General features: G+C 40.9%; 1 protein-coding gene across 1 annotated transcript; it reads left to right on the forward strand.

Annotated features, from left to right (window-relative positions):
- The first annotated feature begins 640 nt into the window (after positions 1-640).
- On the forward strand, positions 641-20,235 carry LOC145413657 (uncharacterized). Its single transcript, XM_080283316.1, has 22 exons — positions 641-730; positions 1,655-1,832; positions 2,241-2,359; positions 2,537-2,676; positions 2,967-3,114; positions 3,220-5,425; positions 5,588-5,710; positions 6,201-6,358; positions 6,747-6,914; positions 7,369-7,539; positions 7,876-7,997; positions 8,445-8,581; positions 8,955-9,085; positions 9,896-10,132; positions 10,329-10,490; positions 10,911-11,093; positions 13,312-13,500; positions 17,141-17,315; positions 18,636-18,938; positions 19,449-19,642; positions 19,807-19,923; positions 20,065-20,235. Exons 1-22 carry the CDS (start codon positions 641-643, stop codon positions 20,233-20,235), a joined length of 5,622 nt encoding a protein of 1,873 aa, XP_080139442.1.
- The last annotated feature ends 277 nt before the right edge of the window (positions 20,236-20,512 follow it).

Here is a 20,512-nt window from a genome sequence, read left to right on the forward strand (position 1 = left end):
TTAACAAGTCAAGTTGCTGGACATCACCATAGAAATTATTGTTAAAGTTCAGGTGCAAAGGAATTACCATGAATACCGCTAGAAGGAGGGTGTACGAGGACAGTATTCAGTGGCAGCTTTGAGTAGTGGTGCCTAAGGTAAATATGGCAGGGCGATTAAGACAGGGGTTTATTTTAGGGTGTTCTGTCATCCTCTGTGAACTATGACCTCGGAAGGCAGGTGGGATTAATGTGGGTGTGCCCTGTGTGAGTCTTAGAGGCTGCTTTAAAATTCTTTCTGTCACGGAACCAATTTGCTCGTGACTGACTATGACGGAGGTAGGGTTTGCTGTTTTATTTTTCAGGTTGCCATTAGTAGACGTGCTGTTATCCCATATTTATTTATTATTATTATTAACTCCCCTCCTCTCTCTCTCTCTCCTGTAGCTATTTGGTCTCTGCAAACCATTACTAAGATATGGGTTGCCAAATAATGATCAAGTTTTTCATAATTGGACATAGTATAGCAGTACTGCCCTCTAGTCAAATGTAATTAATGATACCAAGTTTATTACCGTATGTCCCTTGTATCATCTACATTTCTTCTGCAGGAAGCAGCTCCACCACAGCATGAATTTGGTCACACCTTGGAAACAGTCAAGATGAAAGCTGGAGATGTTTGCAGGTGTATTTCGGATTTTTCAGGCATTTCTTCCGAGGAGCTCAACCTCTACAAGAATGACATTGTTCAGGTAGGCTCTTTGGTTTTGGTAATATGATCTGAATTAAACTTATCTTCTGTCTGTCGATCTATGTATAGCCTGACACCATAATCCTGTAAGGGGTGACTGTTTATCATTGAGTTGATGGTTTTACAGGAAGGGACACTAACCCTCCACCAGCCCACTTGATCTTTATATAAAATCCTCTTCATTTTTATTTGGGTGGAAATCAGGGAGAATTCATAGGTAATACAATATGGTACACAAAACAAGCCTAATGAGTTTGAATGTACCATACTGTATATGTGAAAGGAACATTATTTTATCCCAATTGTAGTACCGTAATCATTCAGTCCTAAGCATTGTATCTTTTGGTTCTAATCTTGGTATCATTCAAGGTATGCTTGTTTTACTCTAACTTGACCTAAAATTACCCTATCTCCATCCTAAGTCCTGAGAGTTAGCAGTAGATTAACACTGGAAAGTTATAGTAGTCATGAAGAAGTGCTGTGGGAAGAATGTAGAGCCATAATATTAGACCATTCTGACACTGAGCTTCAAGACATAAACTGCAGTAGGCAAAAAATCTGGGCCAGGTTAAGGTGAATTGAGTACAGTATTCTAAGTGGCTGAGATTTTGTAGCTTCTACTTAATGATTTATTGTACATATAAACTTCAGTATTCTTTTGTGTGATATTGCTGTATTGTAATGATATAAATAACCTACTGGTAGTGTATCAAGAGGGTGAGCTAAGACAGTCAGTTAGCAGTGAGTGGGTATGGAATGTTTTAGTCTTAACTGTTTGCATAGGGCAAAGTGACATGGAGGCTATTCATTTGTGGCCACCCCTTCCAGGATGAAGGCATTTTGCTGAAGATGGATACCGTATATAGATTAATATTTCTTTTCATTCTGCAGTGCACAGGTTTTTATAGTCAGTTCACCCTCTCAGATCATCTCAGTTGTGGACCGACACTGGGTGGAGGCAGAAGGTGGTGGGTCAGTGGGCCGGGTACCCTCCAGTGTCTTGGTGACCATCGACCTGCCACCACACCCCTCTCATCTTCCCCTCTTCGTTGCCACAGCAGAGTTTTTGCCATCACAAGCTGGTGACCTTGGTTTAGCTAGAGGTAGGTTGGATATTTGATGAGAATGGTGTATGAGAGATTAACTAGGGCTATGTACTAGATATATATGTGAGTGAGGAGGAAAGAGCTATGGGGATGGGATGGAAAGATATATATATGAGGGTGGTGCCTCTTATCTAGGTGATCTTATTATCTAGCTACACTGTAATTTATCACTGACATTGAATGTTCAGTGACTGATCTGTACAGTACCAGTATACAGTACTTGATTGTGCAATTCTCTGCTGCAATTTATCAGAAAAACTAAGGTAGTTAATGTAACATATCAGGTTCATAAATTAAGATGTTTGAAGCATCTGATTTAATTATGCACTTATCCTTTAGATAGTTTATAAAAGATTTACTGGACTAGTACTACAGTTACATAATTTTTGGTCAATATCTTTTCAGGAGATTTTGTAATTGGTCTGAATGAAATAGATGAATCTTGGTGGTGTGGTGAGCTCCATGGCAAGAAGGGCATATTCCCCCGCAACTTTGTGTGGCCCATCAACAAAGACATCATGCAGGTAGAGTTACACACAGTTATACTGAATATAATTTAACTCTTTGAATCTGGTGATGTCTTCTGGTGGTTTAGCCTTGTTACCTTGGAATGATTTCATTCAGCTTCTGGAAGAACTATAATAGATGGAAAACAGACATAAAACCATGCATGATGATGGCAATGATGGATGCTTTTCCAGGTGGAAGACACTGCAGAGAAACCTGTAAGGATGAGAGGTCGAGTCAAGTTAAGCATAAGAGCACAACTTCCCGAGGAGCTAAATCTGTATGCAGGAGACATCGTCAACATAACACATGTCATTGACAATGACTGGTATCGGTGAGTACATGACTCAGTCATTTGTAAGTACATTTTTTCATCACACCAAGAAACATGTTACAGAGTAAAGTTGTAGCTGCTGGTATTACCTCTAGAGCAGGTTATGAACATTTTTAGGTTTAGTGCTTTCAGAATTACCATAATTAATGCATTGAACTGTTGTAGTACTCTAGGCTACATGCATTTAGTGCCTATTTCCACCAGTTAGTGGTACTGATATGAAACAGTAGCAGGTTTATTACTGTAAGACTGTGGATTAATTTTTTTTTCTTTTGTTTTCTTTTTTTCAGAGGAGAAAGCCATGGAGAGACAGGCATCTTTCCTAGCAACTTTGTGGATATTATAGAGGATGACTTAGTGCCTTTAACACCTTCTGAGGAGAGTTCCATGTTGGATTTCACGAGTGCAGCTCAAGACACCACCACAGTGAACAGTCTGGTTGCTGGTCTTGATCAGCCAGTAGATCTTCAGCCCATCTTCAGCCCTCCTGCTCCAAGCCAAACATCAGTGCTGAGATTCGGATACGATAATTCCGCTGCTCAGCCTGTCTTCAGCCCTCCTGCCCCAAGCCAGACATCAGTGTCAAGTTTTGGATACGATAATTCCACCGCTACTCATATTCCTGCCACATCCACATCTTCAGCTGCTCATGATGGAGGTGGAAAATCAGACCCTCCTGTGACACTTTCAAAAACTTCTTCTGCATGGAAAACATTAGGTGCTGGTGATGAGGATGACTTGTTTGATGATGATTACTTTAAGCAGAATATGCCTGGTTTATTTTCTCCCAAAGAAAAAATTCAGGGAGAAAGCACTGTCTGTAATAATGTTGATACCACTTTTGATTTTGTAAGCCCAAACAGTGCCTCAGCTTCAAACTGTACCTCAAAGTATAGGTATGAAAACATTCCTGAAGGTACTTTGCCCTCAAATGATGTACCGGTAACAAATTTATTTGAAAGTGCTCCAGCTGGCACTGATTCCACTTGGCTTAACAAAAGCCAGTCAGACAGTGGACGTGTGTTGCACAGGTATGAAAATATTCTTGAACCAGATGTACCTCTCGCAAGTCCCAGTCTTTCTGGTGATCTTGCTGCTCATGGAGGAGAAGCGGAAACAAGTGCCTTTTCAAATGTCCAAGAAACAGAAAATGATAGTGTGCTCAATAGTCTGTCTCAGAGAATTGATGAATATTTTTCTCAGAATCTGTTAGATAATAAGGGAACCTCATCTCTACTGTTAAACAACAATACTCTTGCCAAGAATTATAATGTGTTGTCTACAGGATACAATGAAGACAACACAGGGATTGAGCCATATGGACGAGCTGTGTTTTCCTTTAAGGCTCAGTATCCCAATGAGTTGACCTTCAAGAAAGGAGACATAATACATCTCTTGAAGCATGTAGACTCCCACTGGACTTTAGGTCGGGTTGGTGAGTCCTTAGGCATATTTCCAACCTCTTATGTTGACATTATAGTAAACTGTCTCCATAATGAGGAAGAAATGTTCCTGGCACGGTCTGAAGAGGCTACACAGAAGGCCTATTTGGGTCATGCTAAGGCCGTGTTTGACTTTCATGGTGATCAGCCTGGAGATGTTGCCATGACGAAGGGTGATATCTTGAAAATAGTAAATCATGTGGATAATAATTGGGTTATTGTGGAAAACATGACTGGCTCAAAGGGCATGTGTCCTAAGAATTATGTATCTGTGATATTAGATGGAAAGTCATCTGGCTCAAAGGAAATGATTACTCAGTTGTCAGACCCTGGAGGAGACTCAGCCTCTGAACGCAAGTCAAGGCTGCCAGTACAGGAGTCTCTTCATGAACGATCAAGAAGCTCCTCTCCTTTTAGCACAGGAGGGAAGAGACGGTCATACAATAAAGATGACTTTGGCTCAATCAAGAAGCAGGATGTTGGGTCAGTACTAGCCAAGAATATAGCTTCGTTAGACTCCACCATAAAAACTTCATTTGACAAAAGAAGTAGTGAGAGCATTTTCACAGAGAGAGAAACCACTGAACCAGCATCAAAGGATCAGGTAAATGTTACCAAGAATGAAGAAAAAACTGTCACTGAACCAGTCGCTCAAGTGCAGATGAAAAGTTTGACTTCAGATAGTGTTGACAAAAATGCCTCAGATAGTCGAAAGTTATGTGATAAGCCACAAACAACAGAGACTAAACCACAAGCCACAGATACCGGTACTAAACCACAAACAACAGTGTCTGCATCTGTTCCTTCACAGCCACTAAGAGCCTCACCAAAACCTCCAGTGACAAGGAAGCCAGCTGAAGTGCTAAAATCTCAGGCTCCCATTGCAGCACCCAGAAATATCAAGCCTGCAATTCCACCAAGAACAAAATTAATCCGAAGTGAATCCTCAAAATCTATTGGGTATGAATCCTCAAACTCCACCAGAATTTCAGAAACTCCAGCTAATTCACAGTCAGCCAACCTTCCAGTTTCCTCTGCCAGATTACGTAGTGCAACTATATCTGCAGCCACATATTCTTCACCAAAACCTTCTGTGGCTGCCTCTGTGACCAGTGAGCCAATATATGCAAAGATACAAAAGCCAAAAGTACCGGAAGCTGTCAGGCCATCACAGAGCGTGGGGCCTAAGAGACAGCCTAAGCCACCGGTCAAAGCTGTTCCGTCCCTTCCTCGTTCAGACAGCACTGCAGCCTTCCCAGAGGATGTATCTCATCTCCCCCTTGCCAGAGAAGAATCATGCTTATCAGGTATGTGTGTGTATGTATATTTTTCTGTACTAACAATAGCCATGCACCAGCTCCATCAACCCAAGAATGTCATTATTATCTTTCTTGATTTGTTTTCTCCATTTCTTGCTAAAAACATCATATGTATGCATATTATAATCCTGTGTTTTATGTACTTAGCAGAGGGCCACAGCAGCACATCATCATCTGGCCTGGTACCTCAGCGTCCAGCACCTCCACCCCCACCCAAAGTGTCCCAGAGCTTCTATGAGGAAGTTGAAGAATATTACTCACAGCCATCTCAAGGTCAGTAGTTTTGTTGTATAAGCACTGTACAGTAAATCATCAGTTATATATGCCACGTCCATGTGGAGCACTTTAACCCATTAAATCACCAGGTATGTAAAGAGAGGGAGTTTTTAACTTGAGGGATCATTTTATGGTCCTCCAAAGCCAGTCTGTTGACCCTCATTTAGTACCTGTGATGATCAAGGAAGAGGTAGTTCAGATGTAGAGTGACAGGCATATAATATGGGTAAATCGAATGTTTGTATAATCCCTTGAACCCAGCAATGTATTTCTAATTTTATTAATCCCATCTCCAAGTGATACCGGTATGCAGTTTAGGAGAGACATCAGATGTGAAGAATAAAACCTTGGCTTCATTAATTCCTTCAATTCCAGGGGGCGCTCCAGTTGATTAAAATTATTAAAATTATTAGGTAGCAGAAAAAAAAAAAAAAAAAAAAATGGATGTTGCCTGGATTGAAGATTTGAAGTACCCCATATTTTCCAGAATTCCAACTGCAGGCTGCAAAGGATTCAGAGGCAAAGAGTGACGTTGGTACAGGACAGACAAGTGCAATGGGCAATAAAGAAGACAACAAGGATAATGACACAGCCTCACTACCTGTGGAGGAACCCCAGGATGCTCAGGCAGCCAGAGGTGCATCAGTAAGAGAGAGAAAGGTAAAAATCATCACAATGCTCGGCTCACCTTAACTAGCTATAAAATTGCCACATCTCCGTCTTGAATGCTGAGCTGTAAGAAAAGATTAATGCCATACTAGAATATGGTGCAGGTCATAAAACAGTGCTATGAAATGGATGCTGGGATGTAGTATTGTCTCAGTCTTACATTGAGCTGTAGGATATAGGCTACAAAAGATGAAAGTTTTTGTCAAGTTAATGTGAACAAAACATAATTACCATAGATACAATTTTTTTGCAATTTCAAGTTGTGTTATTATTTTGATGATGAGTTAATGTCTGTACTGTATTGGAAAGAATGGAAATAGAGGAATAATTAGGATAATTTATGTGAGTCTGTCATTTCCCCCAGTCCAAAGGTCGTGCCAACCTGCGGAGGGAATTGGTGCAAGAGATAGTGACTACGGAACACGAGTACATTCACGATTTGGAGGCTCTCATCCAGGTGATCAGCCTTGCACCATCGCAGAGGGAGTCAAAGGCTGTCGATATTCCAGCACTGATGGGTAACATAAAGCAGGTGAATATTTTAGCCCTTAGGAATTCAAGCTAAGTGAGTTTTAAGGTGGGAGATGTGGCAGGCCAGAAAGAAGATGGATAGATAGGATGGATAAGTGTGTGAGAAGGTGAGGTATGGAGGTTGAAGAGGCTAGGGAAGTGACAGGGGAAGTGTGGGTGGCTGTGTTTGTGAGGTGAAAACAGGGTTCTGGGACTTGAATGGTGAGTGAATGCATGATCTATTTCACTGGATGTGCCATTAATTAGTTCTGCCTTTGTGCTGCTATTGTCTCTCCTTGTATTTTAAGCTTTACCTCTCGTCCTTGAGTGAGAAAAAAAAAAGGGTGAAATGATGATGATGATGATCCACTCAGTATTCTGAGAAGTTTCATTGGCCACAAAGATTGCTTCACCATTTCAAAAGTGGTTTAATATGTATGTCTGTGGTTATACTTATGAGCTGTATTTGACTGCAGGTTGTGGATGTGGCCAAGAAGCTCACACGTCATTTAGACAGTGTTGCCTTCAAGGACGACGAGGAGTTGTGTGTGGGCCGAGTCTTCCTGCTTTGTGCTGATGATCTCTGTGAAACCTATAAAGTATACTGTTCAAACCACAATGTCAGAGCAGAACCACTTATGAAAAGAGTAAGTATAATAGGAAAAGTGATAGTTATTAGTAAAGGATGAATGTTTATTTTTCAGATTTATGGATGTTAACTAGTGGCCTAAGCGAAGTCTGTGAAGTATATTATTCAAAACATAATGTTATTTAATGTTAAGTCCACAGTACATTACAGAAAACTTGCCTAATTAAGGTTCCATTGCTACCATGAAGTGGATTTTCTAGTTCCTTCAGTTTACAGTACCAGTCACTGTATGTGGAAACGTTTTGATATTTTTTAATGCATCCTTGAGTTGTAATGATGCCTTTATTTATTTATGTGTGTGTAGAATTAATAATTTTATTTATATACTGTACAGTATGCAGATGAACCAGAGCCATCGGTATTTCTGCAGTGGGTGTTAAACGAGCTTCAGCAGCACAAGATCCAGTTATTGGATATGAGATCAGTACTTATCAAGCCTGTGCAAAGGATTCTCAAGTAAGTTACATTGGCTGTTAGAGTTACAAATCTTATTACACGTCTGAGATTTCTTTTTTTCCAGCAGTTTCTATCATATTTCAGGAAGTGAATACCTGTAGCAATTTTTTGCACTTGGTTTAGCTTTCAGTTCATAGAAACATCAGCTGCACTCCGGCCAACTGCAGTGTGGGAGTTTCCATGCACAGTCTCTGGCAGCCTCCCTATGCAGTCCCTTATCGCTGAGGTCACACTGTATGACCATGTTCCAGATCTTTTTTGGTCTGCCTTATGCAACTCCACCTTTAGTGTTCACACCTCTCACCTTTCACACCCAGTTTTCCTCCATCCTCTCCAAATGCCCAAACCATCTCATTACTCAAAATTAGCTGAAGAATAACCTGAAGCTTTTTCACACATTTCCTGGGACAGCCTGTATAATGAGGTCTTATCGTTTGTTTCGTTTAGGTACCCACTTTTCCTTGACCGGCTAGTGAATGAGACAGCGACAGAGCATCCTGATTATACTGATCTCATCAAGGCCAATGCCAAGATGGCCGACGTTGCCAAAGAGATAAACGAGTACACCAAGAGACTGGATTTAAGTAAGACAGAGATGGATATACATCTGTCAAATTTGGATATATATAACTGATTTAAGTTTGATAAAGTTAGATACTGCTGGTAGATTTTTGTGTGACAAGAGTTGTATTTAAGTATGACAAATGAACAGTTATTTATAGACAGAGTTTCCTGCTATCATTTATTTTATGATATTTTTATAAATACCTGTATATGAAATTTATAATCTTATGTACTGTATATAGAGCAAGATATAGAACACATAGTTCAATGCGATAAGCAGTACTGATCTGTTTTTATACTGAGTTGAACTATTGTATTCCAAACCTGTAATTTAGATATTGTGTGTAACTAAAGACAAGTTGTTCTTGAATGATTGTTTACCTGTTGTTTCAGTTAATAAGTACCGCTTTGAGAGTGACCAGTCCCTTCAGAGCAAAATGCAGCGGTTATCCCTGCACTCAGTGGCAAAGAAATCTGCAAGGATCTCTACACAGTTCTCTGAGATGTTGGGGATAATGTCACAGGTACAGTTTGTGCGTTTCGCATTGTATATTGCCATAAAGGCCATGATGTTGAAGAGGGATACCTTCAAGTGGTGGCACTATATAGGTGAATGACTCTTCTGCCAGTTATACAAATATCTCACAACTCCCAGTCCCCCCATAAGAGAGTGGTTGACTTCAGGAGAATGGCAGTTTTGATCTGCAGTCATGTTCAGAGGAGTGTTGGACCACAGCAACAACATCGGCTGCTGTGAAGGTCTTACTGCTGAATAGAGGTATGAGCATGGAGGCTTGAAGAGGAGTGCTGAAATGTGTGTCAGTGCCCAAAACATATCAGTATGGATGTGAGATTGGTATTGCATGAGTGTGAGATGGTAAGAGTAAGAGCAGTGGAAAGGGGCTTATTTAAAAAAATGTTTGAACTGTGGGGAGTTGATAGGATGAGAAACATAGTACGGTAATTGCAAAAGACATAGAGAAATCTGTTGGCAATTGGTTAGTAGCTAGAGCCATAATATTGCCTTATTCTGCCACTGAGCTACATACAATAAGATGCAAAAGGACAAAACTTTGGCCAAGTTAAGAAAAACAACCATAGCATCATCTGAAGGTAGCTAGAATCTGTTCTGTGGTGGCTTAGACAAGGGCATTTCATAGTTCAAGAGGAATAGTAATGGATTGTCTGTTACTGCATGAAATGGTTGGCCATTTTTTTTTCTTGGTTGCAGTACTTTATATTATTCAGTGTTGTGGAAAGTCAGTACAGTGTGTTATACAGGACAGTACTGTGGCAAAGTGGAGGGTACATGACTTGATCAATTTCTGCCACAGACAAGAGATCCAGATTATGACGAGGAGGTAGCCAAGTTCCGGTGCCTCCAAAATTGGGTGTCAGCCATGGCGCAGGAAGTGGAGGTGGTGCGGCAATGTATACGAGCACGCCACCAGTCCGAGCTGGAGATTGTCAAGGGTCTGGCAGATATTTTCTTGGATTCAGCCTGTAAGCCAGAGGTGGAGGCCTTGCAACGCACTGTGAAGGACACATGCAGTAGACTTTTTGAAAACTTTGTAAGTAATGCATGCTTTCACCATTTTTTTTCTCCCTGTTGTGTATGTACAATGCAGTGTATTGCTGTACTGAATGTATTATATATTCTTTGTGAGAGGAAGCTTTATCAACATACATGCACTGGTGTATGCACTTTATGTAAAAGAGGCCACAGGCAGCTGATTTTCCCTTTTGCTTTTTAATTTTCACCTCAAGGACAACTTTGTAAAGCAGCGTATCATCATGCCAACCAAGCAGCTGTTGTGTTTATTAGATGTACCTGAACGACTGATCCAGAAGAGGCACGACAAACGGCTGGACTATGACAATGCTCAGTACAAGTTGGACCGCAACAGGGATCCTGCAAAAAAGAGAATTGTTAGTACCAGTATTTTATCAATTTAGATGCTTTCTCCTTGGTACAAAAATCAAAATACTTTTTCTGAAGTCGCTTTTATGCATCACACGAAATCAACTTGTTACAGGCAAGGTAAATACAGCATGCCCTCACCAGTTGCTCATTACGGTATATGATTATTCACTTAATACAAACAATAAGAATGTAGGACCTTTTTTCTATTTGTGATAATTTATTTTGCATACACAGTCACCGTGATGCCCAGTTTCCCATTATACAATTGGTTTTCTTGCTTATACGATCACTGGATCACTAAATTCCACTGTACAATCAGTCATGGTATGATACTTTTTTCAAGAATGCATCCCTATCATAAAGTGAGGCTTGCTGTACTATGTATTTGTGGTTTGCTTCGTCAGAAATAATTATTTTACCGTCAGCTGGAGGAAGAACTAATGCAGAAGAAGGGGACATACGAGGCATTAAACACCCAGCTGATGATGGACCTCCCAGTGTTGACTCGTTCCGGCACAGAGATTATGTTGATGTGCACACGATCTTTGGTGGCCACACGCATGTACCTTCAGGGACGCCTCGCTCAGTCATACCTCTACTTGGCACAGGTAAGCAGTTTGTTTTCAGTACAGTACCACCTCATTCGGTTTGATATAAGTAATGGGTTTGTGTTCACAGCAGGATAGTATGTGACTTGCTACATAGGGCACTGTTGTTGTCAGATTAGGAGCTTTTTTAACTTTTTTTTTTTTTTTTTTTTTTTTTTTTTTTTACAATACATACGTATGGCACATTTGTATTTTGTAGTCAGTTCTCAGTTAAAGTCCTTGATATGTTCAGGTAAAATGCTACTTTAAATGAAAAATTTTAAGTGAATACTTTCTTTTTCGTGTTCACTCTCATCTTAAATGTCAGGACCAACTGCATAGCCCCGGGCTCCTACGCTCCCCATGGGGCAACGTAGGATTGGATGATGGATGGATGGATGGCCAAAGAGAAATGAGGCAAAAGACAGAAAGCTCGCAGAATGTTGCTATCCAAGAAAAATTGAAGGAGAGCAAGCCAGAATCAATATATATCCATCTACTTTTAGATGTTTGGATAAATTGAGTTTTAACGACAGGATGTCATTGGCAGAACGAAATACAGACTTAGGAAGATTGTTGCAGAGTTGACTAGTAGTGTACATTAAGGATGGAGAGAATTATTAACCCTTGCACTAGAGAGCTGGACATAAAGAGGGTGGTGGATGGTTGGGTGGGGCGGGGGTAAGATCTCCAACAGTGAAGAGGTCAATGAAAGCTACATTATGCCTCAGATTCTAGTATTGTATCCTGTGCTAAATGAAGTGCCTGGTTGGTAGCAAGAATAAAGTATAAAATACATAACTGGATTGAAAGAGTTAATAAATCCCTTCAGTAGCAGTGACCTTTCCTAAGGAAAATAAGATTGTGTGGCAGCAGAAAAGGCTAAACTAAGGAGGAGGTCACCCAAGTTCAAGAGATTAAAGTTGTGGAGCCGTCAGGTAGCAGTAAGTGGGTCAAGTGGGTAAGAGAGATGGAGCTCACTTGGGAGAAGAGTAATAATCCCCTTCAAGGTCATGGTCTTCCCTGCCTCTCATCCCATTGTTGTAGTGGCCGTTCTCGCTGTAAGTCAGGTATGGCCTCCAAAATATCAGCATTTTTCGTACAGTAAATGCAGTCAGATGGGTGAAGTTGGTCTGCTTGCCTTAGGAGTGGTAGTGGAACATTAGTAGGCTACTTTTTTTTTCTGTGTACTTAATACTGAAAAATAACTCTAATATAGGCATCCTGAAATGAGGGCTAAATGCTACAGGTGCATATATTTATCACTGAGTTACAGTACATTATATACTTGAAGTGAAAGGAGTACTGTGTAAATGGCTTGATATGATTGTTTGAATTTTGCTTGAAAATTAATTAACCATTGTGCTTGTTTGGTTATTAACTCCAAGTACATCCTATGAGTTGGTTAGTATCCATATTACTTTCCATGATATAGAGTAGTTGAGTTTTCCTTGACTGAGGTGTTATGCAATGTTTTAACGTTTGTTGATCAGTTGGATTTGTGTTGAGTGGCCAGTGTTTCTCAGAAGACATGGACTCATTTCATATTTCTTCACTCACTGCAAAACATGCAGCTTCAAACACTAAAATTACAGTAACAAATGTGTCGTTTTTGTATCATAGTCAGTAAATGATTAGGTGAGAAAACTAGGTCAGGATGAAAATAATGGTGAAAATGTAGTACTGTACTATGTGATATGAAAATAATGGGGAGGATTTTGTCATATCAAATGATGCCATGCTTTCTAGACCTTCAGCATCTGACCCACCACATAACCAGTCTAGTCCACCCAGGGTAGAGTTAGGAGGTGGAGACCAATCTGTGTTTAGTGTGTTATTATTATGATTTGCATAGGTGTTGTGTGAAAAGGTAACATACTCAGAAAAATAGAGGCAGTCTTAATGGAGAGATCAGCACAGTAATAGAACACTGTAAGTGCTTGAAGATTTGCTGCAATGTAATATTGCACGTTACCATATATCAGAAAAGTGACTACCATGTCTTTATAGAGAGAGCAACACAGGAATATGTACAGGACAAGAAGTATTCAGTATTTGCATACTGTATTGTTCCCCCCCTCCTTTTATTTTTCCATCCGTAGGTGGAAAGAGAAATGTGGATGATTTTCTTTTTTCTGTCTTGTTTTTTAGTATAGAAATTAGATTATCTGAAGAAAAGCAGGTGTGGAGTGTGGTTTAGAATCAGGAAGGTTTCAAAGGTGTCTTGTTTTTGCATCAGGTGCCTGGATTGTCATACACTGGTGAGGAGGAAATGTTGTCCCAGTTCCGTGTGAAGTATTTACAGCAGATTGGAGAGTTCAGACAGCTGAGTTTTATCCCAGCTGATTCCCTCCAGCGTACACTTGCACGCACCAAATCCCGTGCACGCAAGGGCCTCGACAGCACTGCCAAGAAGGATGGCCATGAGGTACTGTACTGTTGCTTAAAATAGTATGTACTTATTTCCTTCTCATAATTTGATTACTGTACTAGTAAAAATATCGGTCTGGAAGTATTTATTCATGAGCAAATTTGCTTCAGGTATTCAGACCATTTAACCCTTTCAGGCACAGTCGCGCGATTCGCGTGATGTCGGCTTGCACTCCGCCAGACACAGTCACGCGACTCGCGTCCTTAAGGCCCCTTCAAGGCCCAAAAATATTCGTCAGAAAAAAACTTATAGGCCGATTTGCGTGATTTTTTGGCGCGTCTTAGGGTAGCCAAGGCCTACTGGAGGTAAGTCATTGGCAACACTGCTTTGCCTTATCAGCCTCAGCCCGCTCCCTCCAACCTCAGTGTTTGTTGAGCAGTCAGCCAGTGATGTTTGACAGCTCGTGGTTCCCTTTAAATCGTCCATAATTCTCCTCCTCTTGCCCAAGGCAAAGACCCTATTGAATCAGTGAGATAATACATTGTATGTGAACATATAGTGATGTGATATTGTTGATGGAACATTCATATATGTATTGAAAAGCAATTCTGGCCGTTAGCAATCGTTGGGCCTTGGAGCCAGACACATGGTCAGTGTAGCGGGGTTGCACCACTCCACACCCCGCAGGCCGTATGGCGTGAGTGGAAATACGTATATAAATGAAGCCAAGGCATAAATATATATTGTGTGAAACATACTGTGGATGGCTTGGTGAAATTATGGAGCCAGCAAGCGTTATGTGTGGCATGAAACAGTGTTGTGAAGGGGCAAACCTGAAGTTGGGAGGGGAGAATTACCGGTGTTTTTAGGGCTGGAATTATTGTGATTCTGATAGTGTAAATGCGTATGGAATTGTATGAAATATACGTCAAACAAGCTGCGAGTTTCCGTGAACGAGTGTGGTGTGTGCTAAAAATAGCGTTGCCTCATACTCTCGTGGAAAAGCTGACTCACACACACACACTACATAACTCCTTATCTTCAAATCCGTGGTCTAACTGGATCAACACCCCTGGAGGAAGTGAGTTCTGCAAATTTTGTTGATATATGTAATAATCTATTACCATTACCTCTCACACTTTCAGACAAATATCCATTTTCTCCTACAGATTACACATATGAAAGAAAGTAAATCTCCACAGCAGTAACTATAGAAGAGTTATGTTTATGTGTAGTAGGTTATAACAATAGAAAAACATCCATGGAAGATGTAATAGTCTACAGATAGGGGAAAAAGAAAGTTAGTAGCATAGTCTTCAGGCCGGTGTGCGAGGAAGAAACAGTGTGTGTAAAAGTTGGTAGCGATCGGAAGAGTAACCTCACTTTGTCGGCCAATTACTCGAAAACTATTAGACTTATCGATTTTCTGTTACAACCATCATCAATACCACTAAATTCTACGTAAGATCAATACCAGAATGTAAGCCTTTGGTAGCGTTTTGGGGGTAAAAGGCGAGAGAAATGTTTTTGTTCCTAGCGGTTGTTGTGTGACATGACAAGCGCTCGGAGTAATAACATCATTTTGTCGGCCAATTACTCGAAAACTATTAGACTTATCGATTTCCTGTTACAACCATCATCAATACCACTAAATTCTACGTAAGATCAATACCAGAATGTAAGCCTTTGGTAGCGTTTTGGGGGGTAAAAGGCGAGAGAAATGTTTTTGTTCCTAGCGGTTGTTGTGTGACATGACAAGCGCTCGGAGTAATAACATCATTTTGTCGGCCAGTTACTCGAAAACTATTAGACTTATCGATTTTCTGTTACAACCATCATCAATATCACTAAATTCTATGTATGATCAATACCAAAATGTAAGCCTTTTGTAGCGTTTTGGGGGATAAACTGCGAGGGATATGTTTTTTTTTTCCCTCGCGTTTATCAGTGACATTCGCTCGGAGTAATAACCTCACTTTGTCGGCCAATTACTCGAAAACTATTAGACTTATCGATTTTCTGTTACAACCATCATCAATACCACTAAATTCTACGTGTAATCAATACCCGAATGTAAGCCTTTGGTAGCGTTTTGGGGGGTAAAAGGCGAGGGAAATGTTTTTCCTCGCATTTGTTATCAGTGACAAGCGCTCGGAGTAATAACCTCACTTTGTCGGCCAATTACTCCGAAAACTGTTTGACTTATCGATTTTCTGTAACAACCATGATCTATACCACTAAATTCTACGTATGATCAATACCAAAATGTAAGCATTATGTTACGTTTTTGTGCGATAAAAGACGGTGGAAATGAGTGTCTCTTCCCGGCTGTTACCATTGAGAAAGGCTCGTAGTAATACTCTCATTTTCTCTGCCAATTACTCGGAAACTATTGGACGTATCGATTTCACGTTTGAACCATGATGAAGAGCAGGAAATTCTATATATGTACAATACATAAAAATGTAATATTTCTCATAAGAATTCGTGGTTACGTAGACGGGAACATTGCGTACGCCATGTGCGCATCACGAAAGTCAATCACGCACGGAGTGCCTTGTACTTTTTTTCGATTTACTCGAGAACTATGAGGCGTATGGGGTTTTCCCGTCACAGTGGGAAAGCTGGATAATGGGGGCATATTACTATGTAATAAAAACGTTAGGTCCCTGGGAAAACTTAGCTCTCAGAGGTCAGTGAAAATTTTTCGAAAATGGCTCTCAGTTTTTGACCATTTTCTCGAAAAGTATACATCGTATCTAAACCAGATTGGTTTCGTTAGAAAGCTGATGAAATTCTCTATGAAAAAATATTAGATCATTTTCCTGTAGGATGGAAAACATTCAAACGGTGATGTTGGGAAGTCAAAAATGTTTACTCGACATGCCTTCCAGGGCTCATAACTTTCTGTGCTGTTGTTTTCCTGTGTTTTGGTCATGTTTATCAGATAGAACAAACATCCATGCATACCTGGACATAGGTTTCATGGGAATACATTGATTTTGGGGGGGCGAAAATAAGGCAAGAATGTGTTTCATTCGCTCAAATTTGCTCAAATTTGCCGCGCGCGCGCTCACCGGCCGGGCGGCTTCGTAGTCGAAATTCCGGGATCAGAAAACTTATTGAAACTTATCGTGCGCGAAAGGGTTAAGGAGAATAGCTAAGGAATTCAGAAGTGAAGGCAGGCAGATGTCAGTATCCCAGCCAGCGATATTTCAGGGACAAGTTACTGCTTATATCCTCTTCTCTTACAAGCTAAGTCTTACTGGCATACAGTGCAACATTTCTCACACAAGAATTATAAATAATACCCTTGGCATGAAAGTAGAGCCCTTTCATAATCAGGAGAGACAACAGTTCCCTTAATTTCTTCCATGTACTTCCCATTTTGCAGCACAAATAGCCTCCCCTCTTCCTTCCACATTAGCATAACCCCTTAACACAAATTGATTTTACTAATCTCTTGTGAGACATCTTCTGGCTGTAGGGATTACAGACATCTCAGTAGCTGCTTCAGCCCAGGTGCATCTCTTTATTATGGTCAGGATATCACCACTATCATGTTTTTTTCCCCTTTCCTTGCCTTCTGGACTCTACCTTACCCCACCTGCAGGTGAGAAAAAGAAGGGGGGATGATGATGATTAATTGAAGAAACATAAGGTATGCTTTAACCCTTCTTATCTTCCATACATCCAGAACGTTAAGAAGAAAGTGGTTGGCAAGTACCCTGCCAATGTTGTGTACGTGGTGACAGAGGTGCACACTCCAGCTGAGGTGATGGAACTGACTCTCTACCCAGGTGACCATGTGGCCCTTCTTAAAAACAAGGACCCACTTGGATCATCTGACCGCTGGTTCGTCGATGATGGAGGTGAGGCCAGTGTGTGTGATGATCCTGGAGTAACAGTAGTGGCCTTACTTTAACTAGGGTGGTGGAGAGAGACCCCTTCACATGGTGGCACTGATATATCCGGGTAGTGAAGCTGCCTGGTTGTATATATATATATGTCCCTCAACTCCCTATCCCCCCAAAAGAAGATAGTGGGTTGTAGGAGTCTCTAGAGGGGCAGCTTCAGCCTGCAGTCTACTGGGATCACACTCAGATGAACTTGGGCCTACAAATTCCTAGTTCCTTTCAGCTCAGTTGATGGCCAGATGTATTTAGATTAGAGAGTTAGTTTAATAATTAACCAAAGACACTCCTTCCGTGTTTATACCACCAAGGCTTATTGAACTCTATGCAGCCATGACGTACTGTTCAGGTTGTTAAGTAGCTCAGTTCTGCCAGGGGAGAACAAACCAATTATAGTTCCTGATTATTTTGTGTGGATACTAATCTCTTAGAATTATTTTCAAGATGCTGGTGAATGGAGAGAGATATGCATTAGTTCAAACACCTTAGTATTTTTTTTTTAATTCATTCTTCCTGCATCCAGACAATATTTTTCAGCTTAAGTTAGATCTCTGGTACTGAAGTGATGAATGAGGCCGTATCGAACACTTCCGCCATTAAAAGTTTTGCGTGAGGTGAATAACATTGCCTGAAATTAACAAGAATATTGTCATATGGTATATGCCCTCATGGTGAAGTGGCTACTCACCTTGGTTTAGTATTAAAAATGGGAGGTTAATATGTAAAGGAAGTGAAGAGTAAAATGCCTTAAGGAAGGAATGTAGCCATTACCTTGAAGGCAGTATGGTATTAATATTATCATCATTAACCCTTTCATGTTCAAGACAACTCTATCATTCTATTCCAGGTAGCACCAGGTGAAGTTATTTATCTGAGAATGAGTGTAGAAGCATGAGAGTATTAACTGTGTTTGATAATAAGGGTTTTTCTGAGCAGTTACTCCCAGTCCCTCATTTATGCAACAAGCCAGCTCTGGAACTGTCTCCCTTTGTCTGTATTTCCTGCTTCTTATGATCTCCAGTCTTTCAAACGTAGTGTGTCCAGGCATCTCAAAATGATCAGATCTTGAATTTGGCTCTTTCTTGTATTTTGTTTTTCACTTGGAGGGAACAGTTATTGCGGGCTCATGGCCTTTGGTTCCTTCTTCCTCACATTAAAAAAAAAAAAAAAAAAAAAAAAAGGTTGTGGCCTTTAAGTCCTTTGATCATAATGACAGTGGTGAGAGTGAGTCATAGGAGCTGGAGAGTGTTAATTGTTGTACTGAATTTACATCCACAGATAACAGGGGCTTTGTACGAGCAGCTGTGTTAAAGCCCTTCAGTGACCGTGATGGTAAGGGTGAATTAACCGCCCTTCCCTCAGCTGTCTCCACTGCTGTATCCCTGCCTACCCAAATGCCCTCCTCCTCCACCCAACGTCCCTCCACCTTGCCCCGTGCCGCCCCACCCCCGCCCCTCCCCGAGCGCCCCCCACGCTACGAAGACCTGTTCCCCTCCTGTGCATCTGGTGGCAGGGTAGCAGCTCAGTTCCATGTTACAGGGTACATGGCTGGTCGGATGCAGCCACCACCACCACAGTACAGTAAGTCAGAGTTATTTGCTGCCTTTTTTAACATTCTTTTTTTGGGGTGCCTTAGTTCACCCACTTTAATTTGGCAGAGCTTTTTGTCATTTTGCAACTTATTTTCCATACTTCAGAATTAGACGTGGGTACCCTGAAGGCACTCCTGTCTCAGCCATCCCCTGCTCCCAGGAAGGAGCAAAGTGTCAGAGAAGATGATGGGGAGGAAGATAGACTTTTTAAACTAGAGGAGTTAGGTATAGCCTTGATAATTTTCTTCATTGTGAATGACCTCTCTTGAGTGGAATGAAATTGTATGGTTGCAACAAGAGCAAACTTAAAAGGATGTCATAGCTACAGGTCCAAGGGGTTATGTTCGCAGTAAATGGCGGAACGACAGCATTACTGGTACCTTTTAAAGTTCCATTCCTACATATGATGCTGATTTGACAGTTCCAACAGTTTACAGTACTGTATGGAGAGACGTTAATATTATGGAACACATTTCTGAATTCTTCCTGTCCTTCCCAGGTCCTCACCCTCAACCCTCCAGTAGTCAAACACCCCTGCCTAGTAAACCAGGCCATCACTACTCCCCTGTGGATGAGGCCAGTGACTACTACAACACACCACTGGATCGGCGGCAGTCCAATGAGTACAACTCCCCAATCTCAGAAGAACACAATATATATGAAGAAATTGATCAGGTAAAAATGGAGGACAGAGTACAGTAATTATAAATGAGAAGAACTTTCATGTGGCACTGTTACTGTTTTTACAGTTTTTGTCTAGAAACTTGATGTCATTTGATTGTTAAATTTCATCCTTATTTATATATAAAGTACTACAGTATTTGTTTTTGACACAGGGTGGGGGCAGAACGAAGGAGGGTGATGGTGGTGGTGCAGCCGATAGCAGTCCCATATATGAGGTCATACACGATGGTGAGCTGGTGCGCAACCCTTCATCACAGCAGCCATCAGACCTTCAAGAACCAGAGCCACAGGTTAGTGTTATTTCAAAGGTGAGAATCTGAAGGGACATTTACAGAGTGGTTCAGGGTTTGAGAAATGTTACTGTATGAAAAACTGGCTTTAAAATTAGAAAAGGTAAGTTATTGTCTGCTGAGGCACAAATTTTCTTTCAGTTTTACTACGCCCAGTACAACTTTGGCGGGTCTGATGCAACCCAGCTGAACCTTGTTGCGGGTCAGGTGGTGATGGTGGTGTATGCTGAGTCGCCAGAGTGGTGGTTTGTGGAGGACCGCCATGGCAACACTGGTTACGTCCCTGCCTCTTACCTCACCAGATACATTTAAGTCCATCACATATTCTCACTAGTTATTACAGTGCTGCCTAAATATGGAAACTTGATCCTAGCCATTCCTGGTATATTTCATTCTACTTCACTGTTCCCTTTTAGCCTGTTAGTTCATGCCTTTCATTTATCATCCCAGTTCCTCATCCTATCCTGTGTATCATTTCATGTCTTGGTTCTTTATTCTACTCTCCACTTATTATTTCACATTGTAACTCCTTATTTCTAGCATTTTTTTACTTATAATTTCACATCACTGTTCCTCACCCTACCCAACT

Source organism: Coenobita brevimanus, chromosome 12 (genome assembly GCF_032717465.1).
Source record: "Coenobita brevimanus isolate Jiangsu-jjx chromosome 12, ASM3271746v2, whole genome shotgun sequence".
NCBI lineage: Eukaryota > Metazoa > Arthropoda > Malacostraca > Decapoda > Coenobitidae > Coenobita > Coenobita brevimanus.

What these genes read in the sequence shown, in the direction of transcription:
- LOC145413657 (XM_080283316.1), top strand. Translation starts at nt 641, where the DNA reads ATGAAAGCTGGAGATGTTTGCAGGTGTATTTCGGATTTTTCAGGCATT. An exon ending in AGAAGAATCATGCTTATCAG is followed by an intron (nt 5,426 to 5,587) that starts GTATGTGTGTGT and finishes TGTACTTAGCAG; the next exon opens with AGGGCCACAGCAGCACATCA. An exon ending in CCTGTGCAAAGGATTCTCAA is followed by an intron (nt 7,998 to 8,444) that starts GTAAGTTACATT and finishes TGTTTCGTTTAG; the next exon opens with GTACCCACTTTTCCTTGACC.